This window comes from Myripristis murdjan, chromosome 22, assembly GCF_902150065.1.
Source record: "Myripristis murdjan chromosome 22, fMyrMur1.1, whole genome shotgun sequence".
Lineage (NCBI taxonomy): Eukaryota > Metazoa > Chordata > Actinopteri > Holocentriformes > Holocentridae > Myripristis > Myripristis murdjan.
In genome coordinates this window covers 27,859,829-27,876,802 of record NC_044001.1, presented here as the reverse complement: position 1 = coordinate 27,876,802, position 16,974 = coordinate 27,859,829, and the positions used below count along the sequence as shown (strand labels likewise).

The 16,974-nt window shown below is 41.0% G+C and overlaps 1 protein-coding gene across 1 annotated transcript; it reads left to right on the top strand.

Moving 5' to 3' along the window:
- The first annotated feature begins 205 nt into the window (after positions 1–205).
- osr1 (odd-skipped related transcription factor 1) lies at positions 206–10,387 on the top strand. Its single transcript, XM_030044740.1, has 3 exons — positions 206–304; positions 6,408–7,103; positions 9,760–10,387. The coding sequence occupies exons 2-3, from the start codon at positions 6,436–6,438 to the stop codon at positions 9,890–9,892; spliced, it is 801 nt and encodes a 266-aa protein (XP_029900600.1). The 5' UTR covers positions 206–304; positions 6,408–6,435; the 3' UTR covers positions 9,893–10,387.
- Positions 10,388–16,974: the final 6,587 nt, after the last annotated feature.

The window sequence follows — 16,974 nt, the reverse complement described above, 5'->3', positions numbered from 1 at the left end:
GTGGGCTGGCGGAGTGACGCGCCAGTGGGAGTCGGACTTGGTGTTGGAATAAAGAGGCGGCGGCGGCTCTTGACCGCAGAAACAGTGGAGAGGCGTCCCGACCCGCAGCACCGCCACGGCTCCTCCGATGCTCTGTCTTCGTTTTTGGCCAGACTGGAACCCGACAGCGGACGGGACATGCTGCCGCCCCAGCCGTCCCATTAACCTACCCGAGACAAGGCTGCTCACCTCACACTGCCCAGCTCCCAGCCTCCGACGGGACCCTTGACTTTTGGAACGGAGAGCCTTAAATCATCTGTTATTGGTAACTATTCCCTCTATTTCGAGTAAATATCAGTGCCATGAGCCTGAGGGGAAATCATGTTGGTGTATTTTTAATGAGTAGATGCATGCATAAGATTGTTTCATTATTCTTTTTGGACACAATTTTTGCTTCATAAAGTGCTGAGGCCACACTGAGAAAACTAAGAGCAGGAGATGGGAGATGAGTTTGGGGTTCGGCTGCAGGTGGGATACTTAATGCACGCATGAAGGATTTATTAAGACATATAAAATAAAAATAGGCCTCTGGTTTTTCCACATTCACACTGCTCTCTGAAAATATCGCTGGCAATAATCTGCATGTTTCTTTTTTTAATTATTATTTTTATCAATCTCTCTTTCCCGAAAATGCAAAATACACATGGAAGTGCCCGTTCCCATGCAATTATTGTTTTTTTTTTTTTTTTTTTTTTTTTTGTTTATTAAGGAAAAAGAAAACCTCCTCGGTAATGTGTTTTTCCTCGATAACGATTGCGTGTATTTACATTAGGCTATAAGAGCAGATTTGCCCATATGCAACTCATGTTTATCTGTCTAAAATCGCATTCCCACTGCCATTACGCAGCGCAGCAATTCCCCAAAGACAGTTGAGTACGGTCAGCTATTAAAAATATATTGAGTGAGCTTCTTTAAATAGCTTAATGAAAGAAAAGTGGATGGGCTGGTGGAAGGCAAAACATTTAGGGATCCTAACTTGATCTGCTTTAGCTGAATCAACTGAAGACATTTGTCCCCATGCGCAAAGAGCAGCTCTGCAGCCTCCATAACCTGGGCTGGCTACCTGTCCGGGATGCCTGGGCCCTTTTATCTGGTTTAGGGTGAAATGTCTTATCAGTAAATGCTGCACCGTTAGAGGCACCGCGGGCTGATCCGAGGCAACTGGAATAAGCATTTCCATAGACATGCTTGTGGAGAAGGGGAGAATTTTTCCACATCGAGGGCCTGAGCTGTTCACACCTTCACTTTGAGCTTTGAGAATCACCTTTTCCGCCACGGAAAGGTGATTCCTGTTTATCTAATTAATTATGCCGGGTTGCTGAAGAACATTTCGGCTCAAGTGAAGTCCAAACGCATCATTTTATTAGTGCATGAACCAGGTGTGACGGGTTTAACCCAATGGCCTTTTTCATCACCTCAGTGGAGATCAGCTCATGGTCAATGTAGCCGCCCTGAGGCTGATGCTGTCTGGCATGCAGGGGCCCAGAAGACTTGGAGCAAACAGCTCTGCACAGTGTGGCGCAGGTTCAATCCACGCTCACCTGGCTCCAAAAACCTGCGTTTTCAAATGTATCACATGCGTTTTACTTGTTTATTCATTTATTTTAGAATTACAATAGAGAACAAAGACCAAGCAAAATTCACCAGAAATCAAATTTAAGTCATTACATTACATAAACATTTGGTTGTTTCTGGGGTTTTTTTTCTGTCTATTTGGGGGGGGGGGGGGGGGGGGGGGTTGGTCATTGTAATTTCACGTCTTTTTCATTTTTTCATTTTTTTCTTTTTCTTTCTTTCTTTTTTTTTCTTTCTTTCTTTCTTTTTTTTTTTTTTGAAAGTCAGAAAGACATCAAGTTGGCTTTTGTTCAGGTTTCAAACGGTTAAAAAAATGTCAGGGAGCCCCCAGGACCAGTGCTGAACAAGCAGCTTCTCACACTGAAGTGATTAAATAATAATAGATTGTCAGTCATTAGTAGTTGCTTCACTTTGTTCACTGAAATTTACGTTTCACAATGGTTCAAGCTTTGGCAGCACATGATGCAGAGATTTTGCCACAGAGCTGAGTGAATCAGCAGCCCTGTTACCTGTAAGGCAACATGCGGGCGTGTGCATTTTGCAGAATTTTGCACTTGGAGCCAGCAACTGCACTGAAAAAAAGGGTACTTTGTTAGTAGCAGAGCAGCCCATCCTTAAAGCGATCATGCGTCCGTGGAGGTGATAGGCTACATTTCAAATCAACACACCGAGGCTATCTGAGGCGCTGAATCTCACAGTCATGACCAAAGGAAAGGGCCACATCGCTGTTTGGATTTGGGGGCCCTTGGTATGCAGACATCAAAGGGTTAAAGGAGAGGAGAGGCTCAGCTGCAGAGCGCTTATCTCCTCTAATGACCTCCTAAGTAAAAGTCAATTACTTCTGCGTCATGATCAGAAAGGAACACACTACAGGGGGCTTTTTGAGCTTCACTGCCTCTAATTACAACTATTTCTCTATCGTTTATTGAATTTATCTGAATTTACCCACTTCTACTCAGGCAGGACTTTTAGATTTTAAAAGATACTGAGTGCATTTCTTTTAAAGTAATTTTAAACATAGGTAATCCAGCAGGATCAGTTCAGTTTATCTTCTCTCATTTGCTAATCCTCAAATTCTGTCAGTTACCGGATGAGAGAGTGGTTTTGCACTGATTTGCAAAAAAATGAACAAGGATCGTCTTCCTTTACTAATCTTTGGGAGGCAAAAAAAAACAAAAACATTCCACCTCATTTAATTTCATTATGTAAATGTAAAGGTTTGTTAACCCCTTGCTGTCTTCCAACTAGTTAGAAACCAATACTTAGAAACAGATTTTGTGCCTGATAATGAAGTAACATTTGCAAACCACAGACGGTTATGGGATGACCATCACACTGTTTAGAAACCAGAAAGAAAGAAAGAAAGAAAGAAGCATAACTTGCAGCTTTAATAAACTGCAAGATGACTTTAACAATAGTGACCACTTCAAAGGTAAAACTGAGGGAAATTATAGAACCATACCAGTGATTTTGTGTGTGTGTGTGTGTGTGTGTGTGTGTGTGTGTGTGTGTGTGTGTGTGTGTGTGTGTGTGTGGGTGGGTGGGTGGGTGGGTGGGGGGTGGGGGCACATTTACGACAGTGTACCCACATTTTACATGGCAACAAGGTAATTTGGAAATCATAAGGGGATTCGGTCCCCTCCCCTCCCCTCTCCCTCCTCCCCCCACCTCCAGCCATTGGTTTCCATTCATTCCACTACGATATGAACATGAGACCTCAAACTTTCTTCACACCAGTATTCCATCACTGTAATAAAATTAGTTTTCCTAAAAGCAGCAGCCCTGTTGTGTTTTGATGACTCTTCGAAAACGGGGCAGAGTGACACAGTCCCCTCCACTAGAAAATAGGCCCCCGGGGAAACGTCTGCTTTACGCAGCCGATTATCACTTCTGTGGTTTATGATGTTTATGAATGGTGACAACTTTGTTCACCGCAGAGGCAGAGCATTATAAGGTGGTAGTTTCAACCAAAAATTCCTATTGGACAAATCAAGGATTTAGTCAAATTTTTTGTACCCCTGCATGATTTGGAAAGTGGTTTGTTGCACTATAAAATGTGTGTTAATTGCAGTAAATCTGCTAAACATTGAAAATCACTTGTATGGTCCCTTATTTCCACTAAACTGCACTATGAGTTTTTTTTTTTACAGTAATACTACCAAAAGCTAAACAACTGCTACCATCCAATCTAATGCATTAAGGCATCCCATCTGAAAGGAGTGGCATGGCAGCTGTGTGGAGAACAAGACTGGAGCTGCTGTGGCTGCTGTCCATCACAGTCTGCCTCAAACAAAGATACATTATTGTCTATTGTTATTCCTGCTTATCAAACCTGATTTAACAGTTCGCAGGTATTTCTCTGGCTGAATGCTGTCATTCTCTCTCGCTGCTCTCAACAGCCCCAGGCATGTTTCTGAGAACAGGAAACACCCACACCAAACACACACACACTTACTCTCTCACTCACACACATACACACACCGCTGTCTTTCTTCATGTCTGATGTGTTTGTGTCTGCGAGGGTTGCCAGTTGTTTTGTGTACCCTTCGCTGACACGTTGGCCACACACGTACATACATGCAAGCACACATGAATACACACTACAGCTGTGAGGCCCCTCAGCGACTGCGTTTATTGCCTCACTGCTAACCCTGTAAACTCGTCTTAATTCTAATCTAATCTAACCCCCTATGGTTGAAAGTGTGGATTTTTCTCATCTTGAGTAGTAGTTTGTCAACCTTTTCCAGGATGAGAACAAGACAACTCAAAAGGAAAATGAGCCTTTGTTGGCAAAACTGTGATGAGATATCTGGACATTTTAGTCCAAAAAAAAAAAAAAAAAAGCCTCAGTTTGGAAGGGAACAAACATATGGACAAACTACATTTTTGATACTAAGCCAAAGCTAGATACAAAATACAAGAAGCTCCAGTGAGGAATGTAGATCAATCTGTATAAAGGTCACAAACACAATGCAAATACACACAGACAAAAATGGGGGGGGGAATGATTCAATACATTAAAATGGTGCTGTAGTTTTTAATGACCAAATCTAGACTCAAACTAATCAAATTTAAATGGCTGCAATGTATTAATCACCTTGGGTGTTGAAAAAAAGTCACAATGTGCTACTTAGAAACAAAATCCTGGAAGTCTTGCTTCCCCTCATTGATAAAGTGTAATTTATGCCATTGTTAGTCATATTTTAGTCAAAAAGATTAAATGTTGATATCCTAGTGGGGACATTTGGCCCTCATAAGTACATAAATACACACACACATACATTCAAAGACATGCTGGCCTCCCTCATCAAAGTGTGTCTTTTTCATTGCATGTCGGTCCAAGGTTGGAGCACTTCCTGTGGAGCTCAGGTGTGCTGCAGACAGCTTTTAGCTTTTAGCGCTTCTCTCGTAGCGTGGATCCAGCTGGGATTCAAACCACCGGGCTCCTCCACAGCATTCAGCCTGCTCACTTTGTAGCGTGGGGCCGTATTCTTTAACATGCCGCCTTAATATTCTGACAGTGAGGCCCCTTCAACAAGTCTATTAGCAAGCTGGGCTGGATGTGTATTGGATCCAGATAGAGGTGTGTTATTTTGCACTGGGTGTGTGGTGTGTGTGTGTGTGTGTGTGTGTGTGTGTGTGTGTTAGGGAGGTGGGGGTGGGGATGGGGATGAAGATATACAAACTTCACTTACCATGTTTCACAGCATTTATCATTCATTTCACCCTTATGTACTTAAGGGTGAAATATCTTAAAGTGTCTTAAATTTGAGAAGTATTAGATTGGAACTCTAAACCTGAAACTTTCTTTCTACTTAACCTACTGGGAAAACACCAGTTGTAGTCTGCAGCTGCTATCTAAGCGAAAGGAGTCTGTTCGAATCAGTAACTGACCATTTTCCTACCTAAAACTGACTTCAGCATACTCATTTGAATCACAAAAAGATCTTATAAAAAATCAGTCTTAAATTTGGTTAAGATATAAGTTGAAAAGGTCTTACAAATATTAAAATTAGCTGTCTGATACCTGTGGACACCTACCCTGTTATTTTACCACTGTATTTCTTATGGTTATGTGGTTGTAACTCAGTTTAAAGTCAGTATAAAAAAAACATTACTACTACTTTCTTGAGAAAAAAATGGTTTTTAGTGATTATTTCATTCATACCACTAAATGTACATACAAATTATACACTAGTAATCCTACTAGATTTTTTAACAATACTTTGTTGATTCAACTAGGCAAATATATTAGAAAGAAAGGAAGGAAATTAACAATACAGTGTAAAATGATACACCATACAAGCCCAGAGATTTATCAAGTCCCAAGGCGTGTGCTCCCTTTGTGCAGTGTCCATTGTTCTTTATTTTTTGTCATTCAAGAGAAATTATGTTGGAAACTGAAACCCTGTCACACAAAAGCTGGCAACATGGTCAGAACTCATTTTCCCAAGACACCACACTTATATAGCTGGGATTTAATCATGCTGATGAACCCAAAATTGTGATGTGCAATACCTAAACAAAAATGTACATAAGTAAGAGTAACATTACTGACTTTAAAAAAAATACTTAAAAAATGTGGTAATGCTTTCCCACCAGACTTAATGGCTTGTATTCTACTGACCTCTTGTTGATATTTAATGTATATATTAGTTGACATGCTGCTGAATATCTAAAGGGGATTATCCAAAAAATTGAGAGCAAAAGTACAAGTTCACAAAAAAGTGATTTAATTACAGTAACATGAACTGGTGACTTTACACTCTGTTAACATTTCCTCTCTCTTGCAGAAGGAAGCCTGGATCTGGTGTGGCAGCCATGGGCAGCAAGACTCTTCCAGCACCAGTCCCTCTGCACCCTTCACTTCAGCTGGCCAACTACTCCCTCCTGCAGAGCTCTACAGGCCTGCAGCTTCCAGCAGATCACTTCCCTGGCATCTACAGCTTCAGCGCCCTCCATGCCATCCACCTCCACCAGTGGACCCTGGGCTACCCGCCACTGGCACTGCCCCGCTGCACCATCTCCAAGTTGCCTGCCCAGTTCTCCTCCATGACCTCCATCCCCATCTTCCCCCACCTCCTTCAGCCTAAGCAGGACTCAGCGGGGCAACTGCAGGGCTCCAAGAACAAGCCCCGTTTTGACTTCGCCAACCTGGCCGCGGCAGCCACCCAGGAGGATCCTCTGAAGGCCGAGGACCTGAGCATGACGGGCGCCGCAGTAGCACAGGTTTCATCTCACCATCCCACCTCAGCCGGCCTCGGATGCCTCCTGGACGTGACTAAGCTGTCCTCGCCAGAGCGCAAACCCAGCCGTGGCAGACTGCCCTCCAAGACCAAGAAAGAGTTTGTCTGCAAATTCTGCGGCCGCCACTTTACCAAATCCTATAACCTGCTGATCCATGAGCGGACGCACACGGATGAGAGGCCGTATACCTGTGACATCTGCCACAAGGCCTTCAGAAGACAAGACCACCTCCGGGACCACAGGTCTGAACCACACCTCACCCTCACTTACAGACAGTGGGTCTCAACTGGTGGCTCATGGTCCAAAAGTAGACTGTAGGCATGTGAATTCACTTGATCCAAAAAAAAAAAAAAAAAAAAAAAAGTACAGCTATCCAGTACAGTGCTTTTATTTATTTATTTACTTACTTATATACTTGCTTTCTTAGTTAGTGATTTATTTATTTACTTACTCACTTACTGCCTTATTTATTTATTTATTTATTTATTTATTTATTACCAGTGCACAGACCCTCATCTAAAACACATTTGTATGGGGAAAAAATGCTGAAAATATAAAACAGTTTTAAAAAATAGAGCAAAAGTTAAAGAGACAATACAAAAGTGAGAGAAAGTTAAGGGAGAATAAAGAAATATTTAAAAAAGAGAAACATTTTCTTGGGCTGAAGCAGCAATTTGGGCTGAAAGTATAAAGGGAATTCCGCTAGTATTTAGGGCTCCAATCATGAGTGGCTCTTCAGTTCACCTTTGTGTGGACTATGACTTCATGACTAAAGGCGAATGCGGAGCCTGAGGCTGGACCAGTTGAGAACCCCTGCTTTAAGAGCCTATTAAGATAGAAATCATTGCTGTACTAAACGCCTATACTGCAGTAATACTGCTTTAAAGAGAAACAAACGGATCCTGTCCCACGCATTTTATTGTCACATTATCGTAAAAGTGCATGGTATCCCAGTATAGGTTTGTTTTCTCATAACATGTTTAATAACATACCAAAAGAAATTATTTATTAGTTTAAAAATTTGAATGTACCCATCCCCACCCTCCTCCCGGCTGAAGGCCCACTACCTATTCTTGGAGTTTGCCCCGGCTTTTACCCCATCAAATGGCACTATAAATGCTGAAAAATCTGATCTTGATGGTTAAAGTCTGTCTTACCTATGTTCTTAGGTTCAGGATTTCTTTATGGGTCAAATGTTGTTTTAGGGTTTACTGTCACTTGGAGTAGCTTGGTAGTTCCCCCAGGGTCTGTTCAGATCATAAGGATGAGTGGAAAAATGTTTGATTAGTTATCCAAACTAAAATGAACAATGAACACATTCCCCATTTATGTCTGCGACTAGGCACACAAAGATTGATGATGCAAATGTATGATCAAATCAGATCTCGACCCTCTATCCATTTAGCAAAGTACTGCAGTTCTTTGCAGCCTCCGACCGTCTTAGCAGTTAGCTTGCAATCCTGTTGTTCATCAGATTATATGCTAAAGTAAATTTGAAACCATATATTTTTCCTCCATTTCGGCCCTTCATCAATGCTAAAGTCAAATTTTCCACCCACAATGAAACAGGGGTTTTCGTAAGTGTAAATTTGAAAACTCTGACAAGAGGACTGCCATGTGATCTAGTCCATGGTTTAGCATCAAGCACTGACAGGTCGTGGACTTAAGACTGTGCATTCTCAATACGAGAAGCGACCTAAAGGTAATGCAAAATTTTTGCATCATGTAGGCTTACTCCATGTGCTATACCATGTGCTAGAGTGTAGATACCTGACCCAAGCGTATCAGAACCGGGTTCGGTCACATCAGCGTTATTTTAGTGAAACATGATGGATCTTGAAATTTCACCACTGTGGGACTAATAAAGGAATATCTTATCTTATCTTATCTTACTGTCTGTTCTTGGCAACTTCCTGTATACTGCTGGAGTTTACATGTCAATGCTGAAGGCAACACATAGGCTATTTCATATGGTAAATGCAACCTAGCGATGGAGGACAAGCAAAATCTCAGGCTCAGGCCGGGTTCGGATTAGGCTCGGTTACTATGCTCCTGTCTTGGGTCGGGTTCGGACAGGAGTATGCAGCCCAATTTGCGCTCTGCTATGTGCTGCCTGAAGTCTCTGATGAAGAAAGCTTTACTTGCAAGCCTTCCTAGTAAACTCTTATTTCAAAAACACCAGCTATCTCTGATCCAGGAGAAAAAACTGGATCTATAAGTTAATGATTTTACAACAACAAAACTATCAAAAGTTCAGGTTGAAAAGCTCACACTTGTCATGATGTTTAATCCAAGTCTCTGGTATCCACTTGCATGTTCAGTTCTTCCCAAACACATAGTTTTTGCTCAAGTCTTGCAGCAGAGACCACTTCTTCCAAATGCTCTCATGCATAGTCATGAAGCATGCATGCATTTCACCAGACAAGCAGCTTGAACGTTTGAAGATCTGAGTTTAGAAGCCATGAACTGAAGTGTTTACAAGTGTAAGCCCATGGGTTTTTGGATCGTGATAACTTCGCTGAAAGCCTAAAGTGTTAGACAGATGTCAAAATGAGGAGACAAAACAGACAAACCAGAAAGTTGACTTGCTTTTAAAGTAACTACAACCACATGACAATCATACAATTGCACCACACCATGTATAAAAGTCTTACCAAATGCAGCTTTAAAGAGAAAAGGCAAGATTTTCAAAATACCCAAGTTATTGCACTGTCCAATGTGTCCCTGATGGAGTTGGTATGGCAGCTAGCATAGCTTTGACTGGGGAATTAGAGGGTGGAGGTGGAAGTCCAAAAGTGTAAAGACAGGAATGTAAACCAACAGCAGTGTGATGACTGAATAATTAGGATGATGTTATTCTGCCCTACTCACATTGTTGTGTTGTGTTCCACCCTGCAGGTACATTCACTCCAAAGAGAAGCCCTTCAAATGTCAGGAGTGTGGGAAAGGATTCTGTCAGTCGAGGACTCTGGCTGTACACAAAACATTACACATGCAGGTCAAGGAACTAAAGCCACCCAAGATCAAGTGATTTTGACGACATATAAGGGATGAGGACACTGGAAGAACCAAATGACCCAAAGAAAACAACGACAATCCATCAAAAACCAAAGACTTGTTCATCTCAGCTGTTGGAAGCAGATCTCTCCACTTGTATAGAAAATGGGAACATTACAAAAAGGATTAAATATTTCACCAGCAAAAAACAAAACACAAAAGACTTTTTCCTTAGCCCTGGATTTCTACAGCGAGTATTTATGAAGAGTAGTTTCTCCATGATCAGTTAAAACATATTTTGCATAGTGGAGAAGTGTATGCTTAGTTGTCAAGGCCTAAATGGACCCAGCGGATCTACGGAATGTGAAATCAACCTCGCCGAAAAAAAACAAAAACAAATAACTTGTGGCTGCTCATTCCAGATACTTTGCAACAAAAGCTTTTAATCCAAAGACTCTAAAAGGAACATTCCAACTCTTATGCAATTTTTTTGTAAACAACTGAAAATGATTGAAGCCATGTTAGCATAGCCGCCTTTTCCTCCATTTTAATATCACATTCCAATGTTATTTTTGTACAGATATATCTAATTGTATTTTTGCACTTTAACCTGATTATTGATTATTTACATATATCACTGGATTTCTTAAACTTATTTTCAAAATGAATAGTCATTTTCTAAATAAAATATTTTACTGTAGTGGCTTGGTTCTTTGACTAATACACTGCTGCACATTCCAATATTTTGAGGAGTGGGGTAAGAATGTATGTACAGTTGTTCGTAAAGGGAGGAACTTTAGTAGTTTGTGGGGGTTTACTACAAGTACTAGTAATACCAGTGGTAACAGTGCAGCCCAGTATTAAGGCAAAGTGTGTAACAGAGCGGCTGGTCCACCAGAGGAAAGTGTCAGTGTGACAGTGTGTGTTGCTGATGACGGAAAACGCACTGTTGTATCAAAGAGCAGTAAAGTGACATAGTAGAAAGGAAGTGACAGAATCCACATAATGAGGAAGGTGGGGTGGTGGACGGGTCAAACACATCGACTTTGTGACAGAGCTCAAATCTATCTTAATAGCAGTAGTTGAAGAAGTAGTACCGGCGCTAGTCTTAAAACTATCAACTGCAGTAATACTAGTGACAGTAGTAATAATAGTGATATTAGGTTTTAAATAAACTTAAACTTGAACTTAATAGTTTTCAGTAGTGATGATAGTAGTGATAATAACAGTAGTTGTAGTAGCAGTAACAACACTATTTAAAGTACTGTTTAAGTTCAGCTTTATTTGGAGCCCTTTATTACTGTGACAGTCATAAAGATACAACTCAACCATTTTTTTTTTTTTTTTAATTATTATTAAATGTGAGCTGTTCTGTAGGACAGTAGTGGTGCTATCTTCCTCTCATTGTTACTGAGTGCTGGATACTGGCTAGATGCTCCAAATGCTAACGGTTAGCCTCCTGCCATTGAGGTGGACTTCCCCCCAGCTAACATTCTCATATTCTTACATAAAAAAGATTGAGTTGGATGATGTGTAGAATTTTTACAGCCTGAAATGGCATCTTCAATAAAGAAAACTAACAATACCAAACTTAAGCAATCTCCTTCTGTCTCTGTGGGGCTGCGGCTCCTCTGGCGTGGAGTGATACAAGAAGTGCAGAAGTGACCGGATATTGCTGGGTGTTGATAACAGGAAAAACACATTTTTAAAGAGTGATTTGAGCAAAACGATCATCCATGTACACTCCTTAGTCATTTTAGTTTTGAAAAGTAACACTTGTTGATGTTAACTGGCGGATTTTAAAAAATGTTAGCTGGGGGGAAGTCCACCTCAATGGCAGGAGGCTAACAGTTAGCATTTGGAGCATCCAGCCAGTATCCAGCACTCCGTAACAATAAGAGGAAGATAGAGCCACTACTGTCCTACAGAACAGCTAGAGGGGGAAAGAAATAATATCACATTTTTCAAAATGGGTGCGCTATCCTTTAAAGGGATTAACAGGCCCACAGTTTATAGATAACAAAAGTGCCCTGACCCCCATAGTGGGCCAGAGAAAACTCCCCCAGAAATCCCAGACACCAATGGCGGGCAAGCTGGCAGAAATCTTGGAAAGGAACGCAGAGAGCAGGAAGCCACTTCGAGGCCAATCAGGATTCATTCAGATGGGTGCAGTGGGCAATTATTAGTCAAATACAGTCAATTACTTCAATGAAATCAAATCAAAACCAGAAAACCAATTGTAGTAGTAGCATTAGTACTGATGAATGTTATATATTCCCCAGTGCAGCAGCAATACCTGCAAACAGTTTGGGTACAAATGGGATACATTAGTATTCCCAAACTGTCCTGTGATGCAGCACAATGTCCTGGCAATGGAGTGAAAGATGGTGGTGTGGAGAGGTTTGGAACAGGCCTGACAGACCTCAAGAGAAATGTAACCCTTGGTTGAGTAATGCTGATAGAGCCTGCGCCAAGTTCTAAAATTCATAGAAAAGCTGCGTTTCTATAGGTCTGAGTGGTTAGCCTACAGATCAACCTAAGAGAGAAAGCTGTGTTCATGAGCATTATCTGCAGAAATGAAAGAGAAGCAAGCCTAAAAATTTCACATACAAAAACCCACTCAGACTTTTGATTTCTAGATACACATGAGTCATGTAGTTACATGTTGGACACTATTATTTTATCTTTTTCACTTTTCTACAGTTACCAAAATTTCCCATTTTAATCTACAAATGACAGTTTTGGTACTTGTCTTTGTCTTTCCCGACCCTAAAGGAAGATTCAGTTGTGAAACACATTAACACTGGTTTAACACAAATATTCCTGTTTTACCTTGCAGTAGTGGAGCAGTTTCTGTTGTTTTCTAGTTTAATTTTCTCACACCCCAAGGTCCTGTTGGTGCGCCAGAATTATGATGACATAATTCTGTGGGAGTAGAATCTGAGAGACTTCAGGAGGGTGGAGGAGGAGGACAAATGGGGCAGGAGCTCAGAGTTCCTTCCAGTTTGGAATAAAACTCGACATCCACAAACAGTGCAAATGTTGGGCTCCATTGTTGTGCTGTGTTGTTGTTCTGGCCTCTGAAAAAAAAACTCTGTGGCTCTGATGCTCATCATCCAAGTACTTGCCCGTCCAGCCACCAGTGCCATGGATGATCTTGGGAAATGGAGTTTTTTTTTTTTTTTTTTTTTACAGTTTCTGGTCATTTTATTTCTTTGCCTTCTTCTTATGAAACGGTTTGATGGTGCATTCTTTGCATTCACTGGATGCTGATTGTAATCAGTATATGTGGTCACATCTGCTTATGCCTGCAAAGCTATGGGGGTTGAAAATTAACTAAAATAAGTGATACTTGATAGTCAACCAGTCATTCTTGGGTTATTAGTTTTTTGGCCAAGCTGCAAAGCCAGTGATCATCATATCATCGTCATCTGCAAACAGGATGTCAGTGATCAACGTCCAGTTTGCAGATGGCAGGTATTTGAAGATCCAACCCTGCTTGACTTTGTGGCCTATCCTAACATGTTGTTGCAATGCCTTTGCAATGCCACAGTTAGCCAATGTTCTGAACCACACGCTACTGCAACCCAAGAGTCTGCAGAGGGTGAGTTAAATAGGCCGGGAATAGCATGAAGAGACACTGCAGTTTTTTGTATTCGTTTTTTGTTTGTATTTTTTGCTATAGCCCATAAACCCAATCCCCCAAACTCCAAACCACAACCTGGAGGTCAGGATTCCCAGCCTTCCCTCAGGAGCTCTAGTTATGAAAAATGAGAACCATAGGAGGTCTTAGGAGGTCTTGCATGGTAGAATGGTCTTCTGGTTAGAGCAGTGCTTCCCAGCTGGTCTGGCCTCAGGATCCATATTTGTCTTTAGTCATTAAAGGACCAGACCAGTGATTCCGAATGTTTGGCTCATTACAATTTAGCAACATTATAAATTGTGACAAAACATTTTGCAAATGATTTGAGGCTTTTAAAGTTTTGACAATATATGATTAAACTGATTTTTAGATTTGAATTTCTGGTTGAAACACCTACTTTATAATGTGTAGGGAAAAATTAATTCTAAGCATGCATGGATTATTGTAAAAATTTAAAAGCCTTTATTGCAAGGGCTAAATTACATTTTAAAATACACTGATGCATATGAGGTTACAACAAGGTTTCATCAAGGTGTCAAACAACTGTGTGGACGTGACTAAATAACATCCTGGTCTCACACAGGAAGTGAGTAGATAGCCTCACCTGAGCCAAGATCGAGGCAGATGATCTGATGGTCACGAGGGCTCTCTCATGTACCTGACATACCAAAACAATACATAAGGAAACAAAAAACAGGTAAAAAGAAAACTAGCATAATTGGCAATGCATAGGCAGAGTAAATTAGTATTTGTTAAAGGAACACGCCAATAATTTAGGCAAAATCCCCTTTTTCTGACTTACCAAGTCTGACACAGGATGTTCCGTACCATTTTCACCTCTGTGCGTCCAGTGGATCCATTCCTATGGGTAGCATTTCCTGTTAGCTTAGCATAAAGACTTGAAGTCTCTGGCAGTTATTTTAATTAAAAAATATATATACACAAATTGACTTTCCCTAAACAACGTTTTTTGTTTTTTTTTTAACTTTCTGCAGCTAACAAAACCTTGCCATTCATAAACCACAGAACAGATAAGCAAACATTTCCCTGGGGACTATTTCCTCTGGTGGAAGGACTGTTTCACAACGCCCAATTTCAAGTCATCAAAACACAACAGTGCTGCTGCTTTTAGGAAAACTAATGTGGACGACTTTATTACAGTGAAGGAATACTGCTGTGAAGAAAGTTTGAAGTGTCTGAAAGTTCATTTTTGTAGACTTGTAACACTGATTTCTATCACTGCTGAAGTGCCAATGAACAAAACACTGACCCTTACTTGACCTATCTGGTGACAGGGGCATATGTAGCATAAGACCATGTTGCATGAGTATGTGCAAAGTATTATTAATTCTGCTCTGTGTAACACAGCAGATTCCATCCATCCATCCATTTTCTAGACTCACTAATCTTAATTAGGAGCACTAGGGCTGGAGCCCATCCAAGTTTGCATGGCGCAGAAAGCAGGGACACACCCTAGACCAGATCACAGGTCTGTAGTCCATCACAGGGCTGTAACACTCCATATTGAGGGCTGAACGTTCTACAACAACAAAACATCACTTAACTCTTAAGATTTGGTGATAATCCAACTTATGTTCAGTGTCATTAAAGCTGCACCTGGAACTTTCACATGTGAGTGGCTCTAAATGGCACTAAGAAGTAATGATTTGAATTTTGAGGACTTTGTTACTTAGGACTTCTATGAGGTGACATCAGTAAGCTAAGTCTTGTACTGTGTGTGGAGGGGTGAGGGCAGTGAAGAGGTTCAGCCACAGTTGAAGTATCCAGCTCGGTCTAATCAGATCTCAAACTCACTGCTTTGTTTAGAAGTCTGATATCATTTTCCCTACTTTTTATCCAGCCACTGAGACTTCAAACTTTCTTCACACCAGTGTTATATCACAATAATAAAGTTGTCCACATTACTTTTCCTAAAAGCAGCATCACTGTTGGGTTTTGATGACGTGAAATTGGGCGGAGTGAAACTGTGTCTCCACCGGAAAATAGTCCCCCCCGGAAAACGTTTGCTTTACACAGCCAGTTATCAGCTCTCTGGTTTGTGGTAGCTGCAGAAGAAGAACATTATTATAAGGTGCGTGTTTCAACCAAATATTCAGATTTGAAAACTGAGGGATTTTGATTGTATGTGTGAAATCTTTAGTAACCCCTGCACAATTTGTAAAATGATTTGTTACAATGTAAAATGCGGGTAAACCATACTAAATGGGCTAAACATTCAAAATGACTGGTACAGTCCTTTATAGGGTGAATTGATGAATGGGGATGAAATTTTTTTTTTCTGCTGCAGCCCCACTTCCTGATTTAGGCTGATAAAAGTGGTGTTATTTGTGTGCTTATGTATATGTTAGTGTGCTTCTTTACTTGTAAATGTAAATTATTTGTGTGTGTGTGTGTGTGTGTGTGTGTGTGTGTACTGCTGAATGCTGTGAGTCATGCAGGACGAAGGCTCCTGGTCCAGGGGAAAGAACAGAGCTGAGCGGATGGTCAACCGGTTGCTCACCGTTTCTCTTTTAGCCAGGAACTCATCAGTCTGTCATCAACTCCCTGACCAGCCAGGGACACATACACTCCTATACATGCACACACGTACACACTCACACACACACAGCTGGGCAGCTTGAGACGGCCGGGGATGGTGTACGTGACATAAGACTTGTCTGGCCTGTCACAGAAGGGACACTACCTCAGGTTCAAAGAGGCCTACGCTGCTCCGAGGCTGCCTGGAACAATCCCTTCACCACAATTACGTTTGTACAGAGACAGCTTGGAACAAAGGCTTGAGCAGTCATAGAGGACAGTTAAAACACAAATCCAGCATGCTCGTAAAGAGTGCCAGAAAACTGCAACCTCAACACAGTTGGAGCTTCCTGCTGTTGATAAACGGGCAAGCAATGCCACAACAAAAAGGGAAGCACTGAGCAGAGGGCAATTCATGCTACTTCACACTTGACAGAGAACAAAATTTTGTATCACCACTTAATAAATGGTCATTTAGTAATTAACCAGAACAAACAATGAGAAATTAAAAATACCCCAGTGAATGAAGTGAATCTGATTGATGTTGACTCAGATGAGGTAGTTGCAACTGATGATCTGGCACATATTCACCTAAATGAATGAGATGCATGGAATAGTCAGGATCACTTGGAAAACACAAGAGGTTTCCAGTCACACTTAGAGATAAAAGAAGAAGAAAAAATGTATTGCTCAAAAAGCAGCACATTTGAGCTTGAGATATATAATTTTTAAAATGCAATGACCAATCGTGTCAAAGAATAGGAGGGAAAAACAAGTAGGAAATAAATACAATAAAATAAATACTACATTTCATAACAGTGTTCCTATTTTATTGTAATTCTAGCTTTGCTCTTCATACATTTTTAACATTCTCTCTGCTGTTCATTTGTCCAAAGTCACATGAGTCTGAAGTGGTAGAACTGCTGACTGTATAT

Bases quoted from the DNA above. Each gene is read 5' to 3' on its own strand.
- osr1 (XM_030044740.1), top strand. From the start codon at position 6,436: ATGGGCAGCAAGACTCTTCCAGCACCAGTCCCTCTGCACCCTTCACTT. The intron at 7,104-9,759 runs GTCTGAACCACA...TCCACCCTGCAG, and splicing joins GACCACCTCCGGGACCACAG to GTACATTCACTCCAAAGAGA.